Source organism: Symsagittifera roscoffensis, chromosome 1, assembly GCF_963678635.1.
Source record: "Symsagittifera roscoffensis chromosome 1, txSymRosc1.1, whole genome shotgun sequence".
Lineage (NCBI taxonomy): Eukaryota > Metazoa > Xenacoelomorpha > Acoela > Convolutidae > Symsagittifera > Symsagittifera roscoffensis.
Window position 1 is genome coordinate 91,357,158 of NC_087062.1, and position 22,607 is coordinate 91,379,764.

General features: G+C 35.6%; 1 protein-coding gene across 1 annotated transcript in view; it reads left to right on the plus strand.

The window, feature by feature from the left end:
* LOC134852187 (uncharacterized) overlaps positions 1 to 22,607 on the plus strand; it is a 77,776-nt gene that overhangs the window by 9,112 nt on the left and 46,057 nt on the right. Inside the window, exons 7-15 of the mRNA XM_063868500.1 lie at positions 5,247 to 5,412; positions 6,182 to 6,285; positions 6,370 to 6,497; positions 10,561 to 10,732; positions 11,170 to 11,401; positions 12,101 to 12,294; positions 17,384 to 17,818; positions 18,202 to 18,428; positions 21,321 to 21,556. Coding sequence (XP_063724570.1) covers positions 5,247 to 5,412; positions 6,182 to 6,285; positions 6,370 to 6,497; positions 10,561 to 10,732; positions 11,170 to 11,401; positions 12,101 to 12,294; positions 17,384 to 17,818; positions 18,202 to 18,428; positions 21,321 to 21,556 — 1,894 coding nt within the window. The remainder of the gene's footprint in view (positions 1 to 5,246; positions 5,413 to 6,181; positions 6,286 to 6,369; positions 6,498 to 10,560; positions 10,733 to 11,169; positions 11,402 to 12,100; positions 12,295 to 17,383; positions 17,819 to 18,201; positions 18,429 to 21,320; positions 21,557 to 22,607) is intronic.

Below are 22,607 nucleotides of genomic sequence, written 5' to 3' on the forward strand. Positions count from 1 at the left end.
TTGGTTTGCAAACTAATTTCTCACTCATTTCAACACGTAGAAAACGTGCCAAAATATCTTCACTCTAGAATTTGCTATTTTTTTTACCAATAAATATTCTCAAGATCGACGATTTTGTCAACAATTTTGCTTTAACTATATCATGTCACTTCAACAAAAACGGTTTTCGGTCTAAACAATCTTTCTTTTTTCAAACGTAGAAAAGTTTGAACGGTGGTGTTTGAGATTCCTTAATTTCAAATTTAAATTTGGTAGTTGAAGCTCATTTAGTAGTTATTTACACTTGCGAAGCAAAGTGTATTAGTAGGAATCTTCTTTTTTTTCCAACCTAAGTCGCAAATAAAAGTGCTTTTTTTGGTGGCACTTTTGAATCGGTAGGCTGCTGTTGCAGTATAAAATCATATGTGCTTTAACATTTGATTAGCAAAAAAAAGTTAACACAGCTGATGCATTTTTACTTCATCAAATGAACCTTAAAAAGTTACTTATTTCAAACAGCAGTACAATGATTACACTTTCGAAGCGAGTGTATTAGTACAAACCTTCTTTTTTTCAACCTATGTCGCAAATATTGGTGGCACTTTGGGGCACCTTTACAGCTTTTTGATAGCATGTGCTTTGACATTCGAATAGTAATAAGTTCACACAGTTGATGCATTCTTAGTTCATCAAACGAACCGAAAAAATTGATTTATTTCAAACAACAACAATATTAAAAACTCTATTTCGAAAATTTTCAAACTCAATATATCTAGCAATTTTTTGAAATGCACAATTGGCTTTATTCTTTGCAAATTTTACATGCAAAGTAAGTGTGGATGCCTTGAAATTGTTACATTCCAAATTTTTATTGAAATTGTGTCTATTTGTATTTGGTGCCACTTTTGCTGAATGGAATTGGCAATTTATTGGCATATGTAGCTGCTCTCTTCGTGACTAGTATTTGTCGGTGGTTAAGCGTGGGTGGCTGAGTGTTTATTGCGTGAGACTCAAATCTTTTTATTTCAGTAGGTCGCAGATTCGAATCCTGCACGTAACCGAGTTTTTGCTAATTTGAGGCTTATTTCTACGTTCTCTCTTTTCAATGGATAGAGTTGCTTTTTGGTCGTGTTCTAGCGAAGCGTAGCTTTGCCTCGGTGTAAAAAGTTCTATTTCAGAAAAAATTTAAACTCAGTGCATCTCGCATGTTTTTGAAATGCATAATTTATACGTAATTTGGCTTTATGCTTTCCAATTTATTACATGCAAAGACGTGTCTTTTTGTAATTGGTGCTTCTTGTGCTGCATCGAATTGGCAATTTATTAGCATATGTAGCTGCATTATTGGTGGCTAGATTTTGGGGTTTTTAAGCATCCGTGTGGCTGTGTGGTTAGTTCGTGAGACTCAAATTTGTTAGGTCGCAGATTCGATCCGACTCGTAGCCGAATTTTTGCTAATTCGAGGCTTATTTCTACTTTTTCTTATTTCACTTGATAGAGCCGCTTTTTGGTCGTGTTTTCGCTCGTTTTCTCGTAATTGCATCTGTGTAATCGTTATATTTTGCATCAGATAGCTTCGCTCTAAGCTATGGTGTGGATCATCACTACCTTTTCTTCTCCCATCAAAATCAAGTTAAAAAGTTTTTAAAAGTTTAAGAAAATTTTAAAAAAGTTGACATCTTACAACTTCCACAAAAGTGGTAAGTTTATGTTCCAAGGCCAAGCTTCGACAACCAAAAGGCCATACAGGTGGTTAATTTGAAATGAAATGGTTAGAAAAACAAATGATATTTCACACTTGTTCTAAAGATATTACATGTTTTGCCATATGGGTTGTTTTGAAAGAGTTACTTTCGTAAAGTTAGTTCGAGTAGCATGGTAAGAGCTGGATGCCATCGCCAAAATTGTCATAATGTTCAATGTATAAAATGCCTGATCGTGGAATCCAGCACAATTTCTTAAATAAATTTTTTCGATAGTTCAATTTGTGGAGCTTGCTGCTCATGCGAAATATTGTGGCGCCGCAAAAAATGAGCTCTTTGAGAACGAATTCAAAAATACGAGTGTAAAAATTTCAATGTTTAACAAACCTTAAAGAGTGATATTTGTTCTCAAATGCACCAAAAAATACGATATCACTTTTCCTGTTCTAATCAACACACCCAACACTCCACTACGGCGTATAGGGTATTTTTTTCAGCGCAACTTAGGTAATTCACTAAAGCTCGGTTTCATAGACTTAATGTTAAAGCCAAGGTGTTTTAAGTCGAGAAAAAACACAAATTTAGCGATGAAGAAATAAGTTTAAAAAATTCTTTATTTAAAAGAGGAAATGTTTTTTGTTTCTTATGTGCTGTACAGCTCAAAAACTGTCCATTAGTCTATTTACACACAAGTGGAGCGTTGTATGATACTACGACGAGGCGACTTTGTTCCAACTTTCGATCCATAATAATCAAATGATCCGTAAGGAAACTATTTTCTTTATACCAAAGTATAATAAGCGCATACAAATAATCATTTCAAATTAAGTTGAAGCAATTCATGGGTCGTAATTTTTGTTCCGACTTTCGAAGAAAACGGAATAACAGTTTTTACAAAATTTTTTTATATCCCATTGAAAATATCGACTCCCTGAAATCAAAGGTAAAAAAAAATTTTTATATCCGATCGTTTTTTGCGAAGTTCTGGGAGTTTGAAAATTGCTAATTTGGCCATGCTCTGACTAATTTATGTGCAATTAGAACATTTTATTCATAATGTTGAAAACGTAACGCGAATTAATTATGCGTGGCGAATTATCCCGCACAACAAAATCGTTTCCAGGGGCGGATCTAGGATTTTCTCGAGGGGGGGGGGGGGGGCGGATTTTCAAAAAATTTTCCAAAATTTTGACGACCTTTTTATTTTGAGGGCGACCAAATTGATTTTTCGAGCTCTCCCAAAGCACTGTTTTGCCCCTATTTTGGCAAAATTTTCTGCGCTGGAGGCAAATTTTTGAAAAAACAGTCAAAAAAGCCGTTTTTGGGCACTTTTTGAAAAATTTTAGGGTCGGTCGGCCAAAAATGGATTTATGAAAAAGTATCAAAGGGGGGACCCTTTGGGTCGGCAGGGGGTCGAATCCCTGAGATGGGGGGGGGGGGGGGGCGTCCGCCCCCCTCGCCTCCTCCCCCTAAATCCACCCCTGATCGTTTCAAATTGAACTGAGGTTATAGCTAATCGATCGTATCAATTTCGTACGACTCAAATTTTTACACTTGATCTTGGATATTGTCCAAAAATTATAGATTTTTAGTATTTTATTTTCCCAAAAACTATTCGATAGAAATTAAGATAGTCGGAACATTCAGGAGATAGTCGGAACATTCAGGAGATAGTCGGAACAGTCTTGTTTCGTTCTAGACTCAATTTATAATTTTCAGTGCTTGTCGTTCCAATTTTCGAAGACTTTTTAACTAGCTTCTCTTGACAAGATTTCTGAAATCATTTGAAAAATACTCTTTTCTTGAGCTCAAATTTATAAAGATATTTTACCTGTAATCACTTTTTTCAAAGTTTTAGGGTTTAAAAATTGCCAATTTGACCAACTTGGTCAATTAACGCGCAATAAATTTTTTGTTATTTCAGCGTAAGCGGCAAACTAAATCGTTGCAAATCTATTTGTAATGCGTTACCAGGCTCAATGTTTGTCAATTTATACTTAACATAGCATGTGGGGGAATATAATGAACGAAAAACATTTTTTTAAAAGATTTTTTCCCAATTATTTAATCACTTTTTGTTTTTTATCACAAACTTTTTCATTTACGTTAAGCGAAAATTGGAACATTCAGGGCCTTGCCGTGATACGAGCCTTTTAATACTTTTTGAAACTGATTTTCTTTGCACGCAAACGTTTCGTTTTTCTTTGATTTTTCTTTGTATGCACTTTTTCAACCATTTTTTTAAGGCAAATTATTTTTAACGCTTATTTTTTAACGTAAAAATATTGAAAAATTGTAAAAACTGAATGACTGAAAACTGCACATATGTAAATTAATTGATGATAATTTTAAAGTACTCAAAAAGGACAAAATTGACTATTGATTATTATACATAAATACCGCCGAAGGCGATCAACAAATGAGTTTTCGGACGACCTTTGAACAATGCAACCAGCCCTCTTCCTGAACTTTATGAAAGTTTTTGAACAAGTTTCAAGTTTTTCGGTTTTCTCGATGCTCCTTACTATTTCTTTCCTTGATCGGTTTGTTTCGTGATGCGATCTATCATCACCCCCATCTTTGTGACCACCGTTCGTTTCCGCTAGCTTCTCCGAGACGTCGTTGTTTCTCCGATATCGTTAGAGTCCTGGCTACTATACGACACTAGTCGCTGTTTTCTTTCACGTTTCTTCGCTGTTGTAGTATCGTCCACCTTCTTTTTCTCTTGTTTCGCTTTATTTGCCTCCTTTTCCCCTTCTACGTTTTTTTCCGTTTCCACTAATTCTATTGGCGTTTGTAAATCCGTTGGCGTTGCTGGCACTACTGGTTGGAAAACCCCGGAAGAATTTCGGGTTCTGCCCTCTGCAATGTGGCCGATGCCACTGGTGCCGATTGTTGCACCGATTCAGGTGATTATTCTCCCCCCGATTCTGGCAAATACGTTTGCCTGCTGCCCCCCTGTCGACTGATGGATAGTGGTACGTTTTCACTATCGTTTTCACTTTCCGACTCGCTTATCGGTTGGAATCGGCGGCTCGTGGCAGACTGACTCAGGATTCTCGGTTTTGTAATCTTGCTATCCACTTTCGCTTTCCTTTTCGTTAGCTCCTTCTGTTTAACAACTTGAGGTGTAGGCGGCTGAGGAAGATTGGCAGGGACCTTCTTGGCTGTTTTCTCGGACAACGCCACCGCTGATTTCCTAAGAACAACGCCATTGTTTAGAGTAATTTGTGTGACTGCTTGTTGATTTCACCTTAGAGGTTAATTTTCTATATTTTGGAGATTCCAATCTCCCGTGCGCTGGTACAACTGGCCAGATGGACCTGGTTTGGATATATTTGATTGAAGGTAATTGATATTTTCAAACATTTTTTAAAAACTTAATATAATTTGAAGTAAAATAAAACGTTAAAATGCTCGAAGTTGGATATATTTGAGGGTGTTTGATATTTTCAAACATTTGTTTTAAAACTTAATATAATTTGAAGTAAAAAAACGTTAATATGTTCGAAATCCGCATTTAAAGAACATGTAATGGAACTTGAAAAACGGTGTCCTTTCTAGATCCCGGTGACGTCACTGACTTGAGTTGGTCCAACATGGCTGTTCAGCAAGTGAGTCTGGTGTTCGGGGCACCCTCTGGAAATTACACCAAGTTCGTCTACAGCTACGAGGGATCTGTCAGCTCGGGATCAAACAATGTCTCTGCAACAACCACAATCGACGTGGCGTGAGTGATGAAAATATCATCAAAATGGTATTCACACATTTCGCCCCTCATAAATTACTGGCACATTTCGCCCCTCTTAAATTACTGGCACATTTCGCCCCTAAAATGTACATTAAGAAAGCGGCGTTAATTAACTGTGTAATAAGTTAGGGGCGAAACGTGCGAGGACGAAATGAGTGAAATTATTAGGGGCGAAATGGGTGAGGGGCGAAACGTGGGACATTGCATCAAAATATCGACGATTTATGGTTCTAGAATTTTGTCGCCGATTTTAGTTATGGGATTATAGATTTTTGATCCGGGCATAATGTGGAATAGAGCTTTATCCGTGAGAGTGATTGCCCTTGGCGTGCACAGGAATTTTTGAGCGGTGCGGTTTTCTTTAAAATTTCTTAGATCTATCAAATTGACTTTGCGAACATTATTTTGTAAAAACATGGCAAAACGCCGCTTTTGGGTATTTTAGGGAAGGGTTTCCTAAAGTCGCGTTTTTGGGCGCACTTGCCCCTCAAAATTAGCGGCCTTACACACTCAAGGATTCTAAATTTCACCTACTCCCCTCCCCTTACTGGATCACAAAATTCATAACTTCTGTAGTAATTTCAAAAAAGATAAGTTACAATAGCAGATAGATTTTTTGCAAATAATCGTTCCAGATGTAATCAAGCTCATTCTTCTTCGTGTTCTGTTTGATCCAAATCATATGATGTAATTTAGTTTCTTTGCCCGTCTGTAAAAAATCCCTGCACGTGTTTGTGTTTTTTCTTAGTGGACTTGGATCTGCGGAAACTGTCACCTTCACAGTTCAGAGTGTGGTGGATTGTCTCGGGGGCTCGCTAGATGGCAACAACTCCACCGTCACCGCATACACAAGTCAGCACTAATTTACTGCTTTTATCTATAGGGTGGCAATTCTGTAGTAGATACCATAGGTCCCCCTATCTTTTTTAAATTTAGGTCCCCAAGCTCCATCTATCACTGCTACTGGCATCAACATTCGAAGGGAGGGCTTGAATAAAATCCAACTTGTATGGGCTGGTAACACAGGCGATGTCAACACAGACCCAAGCCTCATAAAATCAACCGTAAGTCTTTTTTTCTCTGAACTTTCATCAAGTCATTTCACTTGCAACCACAAGACTTCAGTTACTTGGACCGGTATGTATCTTTAAGTGTAACATTTGCACAATTATTACTAACCGTGTGTGATCAAAAGCAACAAATGTCGTAAAATAGTAAGCTGATATAACATAACGTTTTTATCTGAGAGACAAGGTGTTTTTTTTCAACATTTCTTAATTTAAAAAAAGTTAGAGTAATTGAAAAAATTTAATAATTTGCAGATCTTTAGTACAGCTAAATGGTTCACTAATTTTAGTCGGAAGGGTCTTTGAGATGAATAAATAGTTGTGTTGGTCGAGTCAAAGTGCGATAACAAACGAGAACTGATAAAATTTCTTTTATCGAACAATTCGGTTCTCCGATAAACATGACAAACATGTAGTTTCAAATTTGCAACGTTTTATAAGTAGAAACAAGACGAAAATTTGAAAATTTTTCTATGAAAATCATCCCCCCACACGCCATATAAAGTACAAAACAATAGATTTCTCTCCTTGTTACAAATTAATTATGGCAAATAAGCTTCCTTCAACCAATTTGGAACGATTTATAAGACGGATTAAATCTCCGCTTTCGATGTAATAGCGCGAATTATATCGCGCGTTAATTGTCCCAAATTGGTCAAAATGGCCAAAATGGCAATCGTTAAACCCTCATAACATTACGAAAAATGATCACAGGTGAAATATCTTTTCAAATTTAAGCTCAGGACAACAATACCTTTTGAATGATATAAAAAAATTCCGTCAAAAATGGCTAGTTAAAAAGTCGAAATTTGTCTGAAGAAAAAAAACCCACCCCGAGCTCAAATATTCCGTTACTTTCGTATCGAAAGTCGGAACAATAACAAACTTATTAAGAAGAGTGATAATCTGGCCGAATCAAATTTAATCAACCATCATATCAAATGGGTCTAATATTCTCAAGATTTTTTTAAAGCATATTTCGTTGAAAATACAAGTGTTCATCAGTGAATTCAAAATTTAAAGCAAGTTCAGCTACCACACACACTCTTCATCAACGATGATTCAATGGAGCTCAACAGAAATTTCAACAGGGAACTTGAAAAGAAAATGCAGACATCCTGAACAAAAAATCTGTACAAAAACTTAATAGTTTTTAAAATTCCAAATTTTTTTTTGAATAAAAACATAAAAAATTAGTAAGCAAACTCAGATAATTTAGTTTCATACAAATATAAAAAGTTCCTTGCTTCTCAAGGATTTTTCTTTTCCGTTATTGTTTGTCTTCATCTAAAACATAGAACATAACTTATTATGAAACTAATCACATATAAATCGAAAATATAAATTTTTCTTAAATTATCAACCCTGTAATTAAAAACCGTATCAAGGCCTATCGTTGTATAATTTAAACCAAAGTTTTTCTTTTAATCAGGAAAACATTAACGATCTGTTTACTCTTTATCTGACTGGTTGACGGCAAACAAGTTGAGTTAAAGAAATCAGAGAAATCATTCAAGTTAAAAATAAAAGCTCGTCTTCTCAAACGTATTCCAGACAGAACATTTTTTATTTATCTGGGAATTTTTTTGAATTTAAGTTTTGAAATTTGAGAAGCACATTAGCATTGTAGATCTTATATTAAATCATATGAATAAATAGGCATTATGTACCCTGAATGATATTGCTACATTTTTTTGCAATCAAAAGTTAAATCTTTGAATCGATGCAGTAACCTAATATAACTTTGTGTATGCTTCAATCACTTTACTTTTACGCATTTATTTACTTTTTAAACAAAAAAGCAGTTCCTATTTTCCTAAAAAAAGATCCAAGAGAGTGTGACAGTTTTCATTTGAAGCTAACAACTTTCGGCAAAAACGAACATTATTTATTTAAGCTTTTAAAACTATTAGTTCAAACCATAGCCAAATTGGATTGGAATGAACTTTATTATAACCTTGTTAAAATAATTTTTTTTGAAAAAAAGTAGAACATCAAAAAAGGGCTTATGAATATTTTGTTTTCTAGAATTGAAATGCAGAAAGTCTCAAAAAAGTTTCTGAAAATCCGAGTTATTAACTTGTTGCAATAGACTAGATTTGTGTCATAAGAGGTTCAAAGTTTGAAAGTATTTAATTTCAAATGTTGTACGCTATGTGAAGGATATTTTTATCTTTGAAATCGACATGCTTTCGAAGTTTGCCTCTAACTGATTAGAATCTGAACTGGCCTGATTATTTATATTTTCCCAATTGTTTGCAATGCGTTTGCTTACCGTGATTCTGGGCTTGGGTTTCCATCTTTCAAACCAAACTCATCTTGGACATGTTTATGGTTACTGGTGCATGGACTAATTTTTGTGTCCGCTGTCTAAAAAAATAAATCCAGCGCTAAATTAAAATTATTTAATCAAAAAGTTACAAGGGCCAACAACATGAGATATATAGAACAATAAAGCTGTTTTCCTTTAAATTTATCTAAAACTTTTTTCCTTTTTTTTCAATTTTATTCATTTTTTGTAATAAGTTTTGATATGCATTGTCAATTTTCGTGCTTGCTTATTTGGACACTACTGTTGATTTAAAGCAGTTTATGGGTTGGTTGGCTGTCGTCTCAGAGGTAGTTGTTATCCTTAAATTCTTTTGAAGTTGTTAATTGTTCATATCTATTGAGAATTGTATCTTCTTCTTCTTCGTTTTCTTTTAGTTTTTTTTACGCTTGCGATTAGCAAGCGTTATCAAATCGGAAGGTAGAAGTTTTTCGGGTCAACAACTAGTTCAATAAAATCAGTTGAATCATTTATAGGTAGATTCTTGCTGGGTGGGTGCTAAATTACTATTAACTATTGGTTGGATGGTGTTACTAAATGTTTCAATGGGACATGAAACATCTAAAAGTTTTTCATGAAAGTTTTCCTGCTCAATTGGTGTCTGCTCAAAAATGGTCGGTTCAGCTTTTTAAAACTGTGCAGTTTCTTATTTGATTTTGAGATGTCTTTCTTGGCATGCTTGCCTAGAGTTCCTGTTCCCTTAAAACAGTTATTATGAAAATGTTTGGGATTGGGTTTTTTATGATTTTTTTCAGACATTTTCAAAAATCTTATAACTTTTGCAAAAAAAAAAAATTTTGTTTTCTCAAAATTTTTAAACCGATTTTCAAAAAAGAAAAATCCATAGAAACACCGCCTTTACCCTTGTGTGCCTACATGCTCCCTTGGTCTCTTTTTGCTTTACCACTTTGTCAACAGCCTACAAAAAAATCAGTGAGGGGGGAGGGGATATTTGACCGACGTTTTTGATTTTTTTTCCTTTTCTCAAAAACTCATCAACCAAATCTGCGATTTTGTTTCAATGAAAACAGCGGGTTTGGAAAACTCCGACTCATATGCGGCTACGTCCGAACTTTTTTTAATATATTAAATTCTGGTCCTCGGAATAATGAAACTTTTGTTTTTCAGAGCGGTTTTTTGAGTTTTTTTTGTTTTTTTCTCCAATCACCGAAACCTGATGTTGTGGATTAAATGGAGACGCGTTTTTGAAACAAGAAGCTATGATTATGCGCAAATTTTTGGAAACGAGCAAATTTTTCAAATTTGTTTTTTCGTTTTTTTTTGTGATTGTGTTGCATCGCCGCTGATGCGAAGCTTCGCTTCGCCTCTGTGTCTAGAAACTTCGTTGTGTGGTTGTTTCCCATCGCGAGTGAACCGAATGCATGAAAGTTTCTGACCAATCAGGGTCCTTTAACTTAAACAATCCGTTACTCGGTTTTTCAAGTTTAGTTTGTGCAATTTTTTTAAATACTGATTTCTGATTGGCCAGCATAATTTCCGGGTGTTTGGCGGTTTTTCTCCTACGAAAATTACCCCACCAATTTTTGTGCCAGGAAATAATATTGTGGGCCAATGCACTTAGTATGGTGCGTACCCACAGAGCCGCATTCCAGGATAGCCGAAAACACTAAATCCGGGATTCATTTTTGTTTTTTGGGTATTCGGCTCAGCGTGAAACGCCACCCTTGGTATTATCCCGTTTTAAACACTGATCTGTGGTATTACATGCAGGTATTCCGCAGCTCTGACGGTGGCGTGAGTTACGTCGAGGCGTACCCAAACACGACTCTGAATTACATAATAGACGAGGGACTGTCTCCGGCGACAGAGTACACCTACAAAGTGAAGACATACTACAACGGATACCCTTCTCCAGATTCGACCACCACCACTGCATGTACTTGTAAGTGAGCAGACATGCTGAATGCAAATGCGTGATCCAATTTTCGAAGAAATTAACGGATTATTTGTGCTCAGTGCGATATTTCCTCTCAACTTTCAACTTTTTATTTATCGTTTGTTAACTTAATTTTTAAGGTTCGCCCAACAGGGCCGAAGAACAAATAGGCCGGGAAAAAAATTGCTCAAGCATAAATTTAGTTCAGAACTGCCGAACAAACAAAACTTATAATACAAAGAATAATACAAGTTTTGCTCATTCAAACGATCTAGTCGTACAAATTGCCCTAGATTGCACTTATTTTTCTTAGTTGATTGGTTGTTTTTTTTCTCGTATACTTTTTGCTCTGACGGAGACCCTACAATGAACGCATTGCACGAAATCAAAAAAATCGTGAAATCCTGAAACGGTCCTTAATTTTCTTTATTTTCTCAACCCAGACCCTACAAAGCCGCAGAACGTGACCTTTACCGCAATCAACTCCACCGCTTTGATCTGCACCTGGTCCGCCCCCAGTGTATCTGGACCTGCTCTGAGCGACTACGAGGTCATTTTCAATGACTTATCCGCCACTCCTGAAGTTCTGGACCTCGGTAACACTTCAAAGGTGGTTGACTTGACCAGAGCGAGTGTAGACCGGAATTTGCCTAATGTTTGCTATGTCAGAACACGGTTAGTTTTCATACTTATACTTTTTTATACCTTCTCATGTTTCGGTCCGAATTATTTTGTTTAATGAGCTCTGATATGGTTGGATTTTAAGTTAAGTTGTTTTGTAAAAAAAAATTATTAATTAAAGTAAGTTGCGCAGGGGCGGATTTTTTGGAAGGGGGGAAGTGGATTTAGGGGGGCAGGAAAGTACCTTTGGTACTTTTTAAGATATCAACTTTTGGCTGACCTCTAAGACTTTTGTAAATGTCTGGTCAAAATGTTCCAAAAACTGCCCAAAACGCAAAACATTATATCAAAATACGGTCTTTATAATGTTCTCGGAGCGCTCAGAAACTCAATTTGGTCGACCTAAAAAAAGGTCGTCAAAATTTGTTCAAAAAATCCCCCACCCCCCTCGAGAAAATCCTAGATCCTTTCCTGAAGTTGCCTCATAAGTTTTGCCACCGGTTTGTGGACCATTTTCGGAAGTTTTTGAATAAATTGGAATCACTTATTGATCCAGTTTTCTCAATTATCAAAAAAGTGTCGATCATAAATTGTTTTTGAACGTCAAATAACTTTACGACCGTCTATTTTTGAAACGCGAAAGTTGAAGATTTTTAGAAAAACAAGTGAGTCATTTTCTTCGGTTTCCTTGCGTTCATTGACACCTTTCCAACTGTCTGTTGGCTATGTTTCCAACTGGACACCATATTTCAGGACGGGGTGTTCTGTGGGGGGTAATCTGGAGGGCAAGTGGGCTAGTGCAGTGGCCTACTTCGCCCCTTTTGAGCCCTCAGTGTCGGCCAAGGCCATCTCGCAGACGGAAGTGGAATTGGAAGTGATTCCAGACTACGAGTTCAATAACATTCGTACATATCTTGCCACCATTTACAGAGATGGAGTTTCAATTGGTGAGAAAAAAAAACATAAAACCAATTCTCTAGAGTTTCAATTTGATATATTCTTTTCACTAACGCGAGCTTGCTGTCCATTCATTTCGTACTGTCTCTTCATTTTCTTTTTAAGCGAGTTGTAAGCTTCGAACTATAATGATTCAAAAGTCATTTCGAATAGGTTTGAGGGAAGCTAATTGACCGCAATAGTGTTTATTAGAAGCAAAGTTTATCATATCTTTCAGATGATCTAACCAATTTTCTCAAAAATTAGGTTTGAGTTCGAAATTTCTCTGAAGAAAAAATCATCTCGAATACTAAACTGATTCTATTTTCTTTCACCAAAAGCTATTCCAGAAACGTTTAAAGGCAGTCAATACATTCAAAGCTTCACCCAGAAGCAAATAGTCTGGATTATTACAGCTTTTGAATAGTTTGTATTCGAGATGACTTTTACTTCAGAGAAATTTCGAAATTAAACCTAAATTTATGAGAAAATTTATTTGATCATCTTAAAAATATTGATGTATTTAACTCGCAAAGTTGACACTCCTATTTTCGGTTAAGTTATGGGGTTTAAATGTGGGGTAATTAATGCGTGCTAATAAATATTCCGGCTCACATAATTTTTTCAAATTGAATTGAGTCAAGCTAGTTGGTTTAAATAACACTTGTTTTGCGCTGATACGTAACGAAAGTAACGGAATATTTGTGCTCGGGGTGAGTTTTTTTTCTTCAGATAAATTTTGACTTTTTAACTAGCCATTTTTGACGGAATTTTTTTGTATCATTCAAAAGCTATTGTTGTTCTGAGCTTAAACTTGACAAGATATTTCAACTGTGATCAATTTTTGTAAAGTTATAGGGGTTTATGTTGCTATTTTGTAAAGTTATGTTGCTATTTTGGCTAATTTGGGACATTTAACGCACGATATATTTCACGCTATTAACGCGTAAGCGGAGATTTAATCCGTCTTAGAAATCGTTCCAAAATGGTTAAAGAAAGCTTATTTGCAATAATTGGTTTGTTACTAGGAGCGACTTCTATCACTTTGTACTTTATATGGCGTGTGGGAGGATGAATTTCACAAAAAATTTCAAATTAAAAAACAAACATTTTTATTTTTTACATTTAATTTTTTTCAAGTTTTTACTGCTCAATAGACCTTAGGAGGCAGTCGGAACATTCAAAACCTCGCCTTGATACGAGCAGTTTTGTCTTAGTTTTGCCTTGATACGAGCAGTTTTGTCTTAATACTATATGACTTTCTTGTAGAATATTTTTTTGCCGTTTTTTGAAGCTAGTTTTGCTATATACAGTCCTGGTTTGAATTATCCGGACAAAATGAAAAAAAAAAGAGAGCTGCAAAAAATGATGAGAATAAAATGCATAGAATTTCTCATGAATTGTCGTAATGCAAATTGCTTAGCAAAATTCGGAACTAGAATTTTAACCCAAAACATTTGGCTCGTTTTAGGTAATCAAGAATAACGCTAAGACTACCAATTTAAATGATGTTAAATTTATTCGTTTGGTAAAACCTTGAAAAATTTGTTTAAGAAAAAATACTTTTGGTTAATAATTTTGGTTGGCAAATATCGATATACATCATTTTAAACAATCGAAATTAAAATCTTTACAATGAATGCCACCCAATCCCGATAGATACCGTTAAGTTAAAACTGTCGCACTGAACATGGCCTACTAAATACCGCAAACCTTGGTCGTATATCTGAGCGATAATAATTTAGTTTTTTTTTTAAAAAGTGCTTCTAATTTCATCATTGTACTTCAATTGTACTATGAACATTAGTAGTTCAAAGTACACTCTCATAGGGAGTAAAAGTGGTATCATAATCACGCCACATTAGTTATGCATGGGATTATAAACACGGGCGGATCTAGAATTTTCTCGGGGGGTAGCGGATTTTCAAAAAAATTTTCGAAAGTTTTGTCGATCCTTTTTAGATCGACCAAACAAATTTATTTTCCAAGCTCTCCTAAAGCACTAAAAGGACGCTGTTTTAGCCAAACTATAAGCGCCGCAGGCAATTTTTTGAGAAAACAGGATACAATCTTTTGATAAAATTATGAAAAATTTGTTTATGTAAAAATACTTTTGGTTGATAGCCAAACAAGTCATTTTTACTATATAAAACTCAAATTCTTCGCTTAAAACCAAATTTTGAACGTTTTTGCACCAATTTTAGGAGATTTGATTTTAGCCCTGTAGATAGGTGTTGGGTTGTGTAAGACTTTCTTTTAAGTTAACCGGGTAGTCTTAGCGTTATTCTTGACTAATTAAAAAACTAAATTCCCCTTTTTTGCGGTAAAATTTTTGATTCTAATTTTTGCAAAATAAATGCATCATAATAATTTTCACATTAAAAAAACTTAGTAATCAAACACTCGAAAGAAATGAGCGTTATTAAATGGAGTCCTTTTTTAACTCAAAGGATGTTGATTCTGCCGATATTTTTGGCCATTTAGTCCGTCTGTCATGAGAATAGCGCTCAAAATATTTCTCAGATCACAACTAAAGCTCATTGTTATCTTATGTGTGAAGAAACTTTGTTAGACTAATCAAAAACGGATTTTCTTACGCAGTTGGACCGTGGGGTGGGTATTTATTAGAACCAGCAAATCAGTTTCATTTTTATCAAATTAATAAATCAGTCGCGTTAGCATCAAAAATCTTTCATTGGACAAAAGTAGACTCGACCACCTAATTTTAGTGTCATTTAGGTGTATGCAATTTCGAAATTTTATTTCATATCAAGTTATAGACCGCTAAGGCACGGCCTGTTAGTTGCTGAGCTATGGCTAATACAAGGATAGCTTGTTACTGCGCGCAAAAAAAAAGCATAGAATGTTCCGATCATAGTCTTCAAAAAAACACAAAAAAAGGTTTTTCAAATTAGTTTTTTTTCTACGTGGTGTGATAAAAGTATCTGAACGAGTATATACAGTTTAGGAATAGTAGTCAGTCATAGTAAAACAGGTGAACAGTTTTGGTAGAAAAAAGATTACAAAAACAAAACAAAAATCGTTAAAACAATTTTAAAAAAATTCAAAAAAATGTTTTTCTATTTTTTTGCAGCATTTTTTGAAAATTTCAAATTATTGACTCCTAAGTTTTTGCTTTGAAAAATCCGAAAAATATTTTTTTTTTAACTAAAAAATAGGTTTTTAGGGCTTAAATTAAGCATTAATAAGCTATTTTAAGCCTAGCTTGCTTTATTTGATCGAAATAAGACCAAAAATTAATATTTTCCGACCTGCTTTTTCCCCAACTAAAAAAAAATTGGAAATTTTTGGGTGTGGTCCGAATTAAGACTAAAACAGCTGTAATATGATATATCAAGCAGCCCAGTACGATGATTATTTGTGGTACCTGACTTTGCCTGGAAAGCAAAAATAAAAAATAAAAAGAAACACGAATACAAAGTTTCTCCCCATTTTCAATGGTCGGAACAATAAACAATAAGTAACTTAATCATCTGATTTATTTTTGCAACTTTTCGGTTATACCCTCTCTAAATGAATTGTGAAAATGACAATTTTCATAAGAAAGTAGGATCGATGCTAATTAAAAATGCTGGGCTGATATCGCGAACGTTTAGCTCACGATATCAGCGAACAAAACGAAAATGAAGAACGCATTTGGTCTCATTTTCGCGAAATTTAGTTGGCAAAAAGTAGAAAGAAGATACAATTTGAGGCTAGTTTCAGCAAAAAATTTTCGTAAACAATTGATAGGGCTCTTACTTTTCTATATCTGCCAAATATTCTATGTTTTAAAGTGAGAATGGCAAAAATTTGAGCAATCAGAACGAATGGACAAAAAAATTGGTAAAAATAGGATCAACTTGTCATTTTGCTACAATTGAACCTTGGTAAAAATAAAATTTCACCAGTCGGACCAAAACTGTGTACACGTGAAAACAGTGTCACTGCAAATTAATAAAGCACACAATACTTCAGCGTTTCATTTATTTTCAACCAATCAGGTGCAAGGTTTCCCTGTCTTCAGATCGGTTGCAACCGCTGAAAATATACAAGTCTTGGAAATTTTTATTAGGGGGTTCAGCCTAGATTAGCACAACATCAATCCTGCTTACCTTCTATATATCCGAGAGATAATGAAACCTGTTTTGACTGTTTTCTCTTTCAAATTTGGTTTACAACACACTTTTTTCAAGCTCGTTAAAAGTTGCAAAGTATTTCCCATGAATAAAAAAGGAAAAGGGCTCAAACCATCCAGTTTTAGATCAATTTGATTTTCAACCGTCTTTGGAAAATTACTCGAACAATTAATTTACCACCGAAATTCTGAGTTGTCATTTGACAACCTATACTACATTCAGTTGATGCAAAAAAGTTCAGTTGATGCTATTGCTTCTCTAATAGAAAATCTAATTTGGATTAAGATAACCAAGCCATTAAAACTCAGTGAACGTTTCTTGATTTAAGTGAAAATTTGAAAATAATTACCTCCTAGAAATCTTCAAATTACATATTAAACAAACAAAAAAGGGTGATATTTTCTAAAAAATACCATATGATTTCAATTTTTACCAGAATAAAATTTTTACAACCATCTCACAAATCTTTTTCCTATTTTTTTAAAATGATTTGCAAATCGACGCGAAATGAAATCATTATTTTTTTCCCATACATTCTCGAAACTATAATAATAGGAACTTTATAATGTCATATTTTAATCTTTTCTCATAGTATCGGTTTTCTCCATTGTAAAGTTGGTCTGAATTTGTTCGTTTTTCCAGGCTAAATGACACACATTTTACAAAGACACGAAAGGAATATGTAAATTTCCTCTCAATGCAATTCTCCTGCAATGTACTCATTATTTTAGCTGTTTTATCATCTCAATAGATTGCTTTCATTGCCCTTAAAGGGAGAATAAACAATGGGAGATTTAGTTGAAATCCTGATAAAAACATTTGAAAAAGTAGAAATTTTTCATTTTTTTAATTTTGTTTTTTAAATTTATATATATCAGTTTATTTGATCCAAACGTTTTGTGCTACTTCCGCATTAACTGGCTTTCCTTGCTTTGCTCCTAAATTCTTTTTGGCGTTTCAGCTGAAGACATTGGGTTCCCGTGGCACTACACCGATACCGGACGAGTGGCAGGAACCCAATACTTGTACTCCGCCGAGTTCAAAGCGTTCGGCAGCTCCTCTGCAGTCTCAAACACAACTGCGACTTGCACGACTCCTAAAGAAGTCACCGACTTGCAAGTTTCCTTCTCAAACTCTAGTCACCTGACCGTCTCTTGGACCATTCCTGCGGGTGTGGTTGAGGCGTTTGTAGTGCAAGCGAACTCGTTTATAGCAGAGACAAACATGAATCAAACAGTGATAAATGTGACCGTAGGACTGGATGACTACTCTATAGATATCCCCACTTTGGAGGACGAGTCCTGCTTCAATGTGCTCGTGATGACACTAGTTTATTGCGACCACTGGATGCTTCACAACATCAGCAGCCCGGGACGGCATATCAAAGCTTGCACAAGTGAGTCTTCGGATCTTCGGCAATGAGTCCTATACTATATTGGGTTAAAGCTAGCAGCAAAGATACTGGTATACGTACAGCTCGCTGTTTTCATGGATTTGCTTCGAGCATGTTAACGATTACACTGCAACATTGTGAAAGTTACATGCTTCTTTTTTTTCTAAATTACCAACTTCCCATGTTTCAAACCGGCTGTTTCAAAAACTGCTTCGATTATGTCACGATTACAACCACGACATAATTAATGATACATACTTGCTCTTTTGACAGTTAAATAGCTAACGAATGGGAGAAATGAAGCACGTAAAACCGCTCCCAGAAACCACTTTCAAAAACTTGCGGTTATCCGAAGTCATAAATTAATATATTTTAAACCGTTTCAGCTGTTCAACCGCCCAACATAACAGTAACTGCAAGTCGCTACAACGAGATCACCATTATATTTGAGGACACTGACCCCCAGTATACATACCATTTGTGGAGGGGGGCTCTCAAGCTGAATGGGGTGGGGGCAGTTACAATGGATACAAATGGCCTCACTGCGGGAGCTGAATACTGCTACACTGCGGCTATCCAGAAAAATGGCGTCATGTCTCCACGCTCCCATTCCGTAAAAAAATTCTGACTGTATCAAACTAACACTTATTATTAGTTTCTACAGTTTTGTAAATCAATCATTTTGTTTTCGACCAATCATTGTTATAGTTCCAACCGCTAAAGGTGTCGAAAAACTTTTGATTCTGGTGTTTTTGAACACACAAAAGGGGACCACAAATAAACGTCAGATGTTGTCGTGTCATATATCAGATAAAATCTCTCTCAGCCTAGATTCGATCATGGTCAAAAAAACTTCCAAAAAATGTCTATAAAATTTTAGCTTGCTGGGTGAATATAGAGCGAGGAGCCTCTTTTCGTTCCGACGATGACCTGAATAATTTTTAAAGAGTATTTTGAAGGTAGCTTGTTAATAACCGTTATTTGGCCGTCAAAAATTCCTTGATTTTATTTGCTTTTCATACACAAATTTATACTGCGGTGGTAGTCACTTTTTATCTGACTTAGTGAACACACTAAATATGCTAAATTTATGCAAACGAACACTCGTGATACTACAAGTTCACTTCTCTTAAACCAATTAAGTACATTTTTGGTGGAAATTCATGTTAACGAATCCCGGATTGTAACTTATTTTTTTCCAACATTAGAAGACTCCACAAATTTGAATCTGTAAAGTTATTGGATCAAGTTAAAATCCTCTCCTCTCCTCGCCCCCCCCCCCCTCCCCTCAAAAAGACCAAGTTAAGATCCTCCACCCCAGCGCTGAATTTAAATTTAATTTGTTGAGCGCTGCATGTAAAATGCTCGATTCTGATTGGCTGAAAATTCCCAACTTAGAACCAAGTAAACATCCTCCCCCCTAAACGTGTTTAGGGTGGAGGATGTTAACTTGGTACAAATTATTTGATGCAAACTAGAAATTAAAATGGCAATGGACGCAAAAAATTTTCCTGACTTTTCAAACGGTAACAATTTTTTTTGAAATGTAATTGATATCTTTGAAACCTGATTATCGGCACAAACGTGAATGAAGTGAATCTGTGGAATGTGAAAATCTAAAGTACGCATTAATACTGAAGTTATTGAGTTGTTTTAATCTATTCAATTAGGTAAAACATTGTCATTCAAAATCAGTTAAATCACTAATTAAAACAAATACATCAAAGCGTAACTACATGAACGCACGCACGTCCTTCAGCACACGCGTATTGGCTTCTGCCTGGAACCTGTTTGCGCGATCGCTCAAAAGAGTTCCAGGCAAAAGCTAATGCGCGTATACTCAAAGATGTGCGTGCGTGCGCTCATTTAGTTACGTTTTTTGTTAATTTGCTTAAGTTAGCTATTTAACTAATTTTAAAAGGGATTTAATAACTGATTGGATATAAACAAAACCATAAATTAGTTCTTGGTCCATGTCAAAAGGAGCCTACGCCGTTTCTATGGATCAAATATCAGTTTGGGGCCAAGTCACATGGTATTTTTTATGTGACGAGAGGTCCAACCAACTGTACAGATTCAAAATTTTCTTCAACTTCAGCTCTGAAATAATGTCAAAATATACTTTTTTTCTTTTGTTAGTTAGATCTACTTAACAATTTCCCCCCTATGTTACCTACTTAAGAATCTCTCCCCCCCCCCCTTATAATTTACTTGCTCATTTGCTAAGTTAATTTTACGTGCAACAGCTGTTGCCAATTAGAATTTTCTCGTTTCAGAGTTTGCTGCATTCTGATTGGCTGAAAATTCGACTAATTTGCTAGTAATTTGCAAGCTTAACCTACTTAACAATCCCCCCTTTGTAATAGGGGGGGGGGGATTGTTAAGTAGATCCTGTTAGTTTTCACCATTTTTATTTCAGAGTAGAAATCTACGTTGAAAAAGCATTCAGTATGTGCATGGATTGATGTCGAAAGCCGGTATCCTTTAAGCAGAATATTGCCCATATTTCTGCTCATATAAACTTTTTTGAAGATATGCTTGGGATGGTTTTTTCATTTGTCCCAATTTAGTCAAAGAAAATTATTGCTTTCAACAAGAATTTTCTTAACCGCGAGAAACTATATCGAATCTCTGAGTTCAAATAAGAAAAGCTGTTTTGCCTGTGATTAGTTTTGATGATGTTAGAAATTTGTGGATGATGGGTTTGAACCCAAGTTCGATTTCTAAATGAGTGATAATTTCTTAATTTGTTCAACCAAAATTATGCGAGACAAGTAAGAGGACAGTCGGAGCATTTCAAGTTTTACCTTAATAAGAACAGTTTTTGCTGCATATGCATATAAACCTGCGCCAAGATACAATTGATACTGAGGATATTAGTACGAGGTTATTTTAAGTACATCTGATTTTTGAAAAAAAGTACAAAACGTTTTGCGGATCAAGTTAACATCCCCCCCCCCCCCCCCCCAAAATAGACCAAGTTAAGATCCTCCACCCCAGCGCTGAATTTAAATTAAATTTGTTTAGCGCTGCATGTAAAATGCTCGATTCTGATTGGCTGAAAACTCCCAACTTAGAACCAAGTTAACATCCTCCCCTTAAACGTGTTTAGGGGGAAGGATGTTAACTTGGTCACGTTTTGCTTGATCTGTTTTTTTCTCCAGATATTTCAGCTAGCCGTTCTCAGCAAAACTTCAATACCATCTGAAGCAACAATGCCCTGAGCTGCTGATGCAAAAATTGTGTCACATTTGATCACATCTAAAAAACTTATTGAGATTTGAAATGGTAAATTTGGCCCATTTGTGATAAATGAACTATGTAATCAGCCAAAAGACGTCGCTACTATATTAAATTTCTGTAACAATTAAGTAAAAGTTTTGCAGGTCATGCTTGTTTCACTCGAATGAAGTTTTTTTGGCCTGTTTGGTAAACTTTTTGATATAATTTTTCTATTTGGTTCATATACTCAAATCGAATATGCCTGAGTTCCGTTCTTGTTTAGTTCTGTGCGTGCTCGATGCCATCTGCAGTGTCCAGTGTGAACATAGATGCGGCCACTGATACTTCTATCACAGTGGGATGGGTGGAGCCGAGTGACGAGTACGAGTTCGTGCGCATTGTCGTCAACAACCTCCACTCGAACATGACTGTGCTCTCGGATCAGTTCACGATTGGAGTCACCAATGCAGTCGATATTCCTGCTCTGCAGCCCAACACGCCATACAGCATCATCATTTCGTAAGCATTATCATCGTACAGCATCATCATTTTGTAAGCATTATCATCGTACAGCATCATCATTTCGTAAGCATTATCATCGATCGCACAGCATCATCATTTCGTAAGCATCATCATCGTACAACATCATCATTTCGTAAGCATCATCATCGTACAACATCATCATTTCGTAAGCATCATCATCGTACAACATCATCATTTCTTAAGCATTATCATCGTACAGCATCATCATTTCGTAAGCATCATCATCGTACAACATCATCATTTCGTAAGCATTATCGTCGTACAGCATCATCATTTTGTGAGCATCATCATCGTACAGCATCAACATTTTGGAAGCATCATCATCGTACAGCATCATCATTTCGTAAGCGCAATATCATTGTACAGCATCATCATTTCGTAAGCATTATCATTGTACAGCATCATCATTTCGTAAGCATTATCATTGTACAGCATCATCATTTCGTAAGCATCATTATCGTACGGCATCATCATTTCGTAAGCATTATCATTTTACAGCATCATCATTTCGTAAGCATTATCATTGTACAGCATCATCATTTCGTAAGCATCCTTATCGTACGGCATCATCATTTCGTAAGCATTATCATTTTAAAGCATCATCATTTCGTAAGCATTATCATCGATCGCACAGCATCATCATTTCGTAAGCATCATTATCGTACGGCATCATCATTTCGTAAGCATCATCATCGTACAACATCATCATTTCGTAAGCGCATTATCATTGTACAGCATCGTCATTTCGTAGGCATCATCATTGTACAGCATCATCATTTCGTAAGCATTATCATCGTACAGCATCATCATTTTGTAAACTCATTATCCATGTACAGCATCATCATTTCGTAGGCATCATCATCGTACAGCATCATCATTTCGTAAGCATTATCATTGTACAGCATCATCATTTCGTAAGCATTATCATCGTACAGCATCAACATTTTGAAAGCATCATCATCGTACAGCATCATCATTTCGTAAGCGCAATATCATTGTACAGCATCATCATCTCGTAAGCATTATC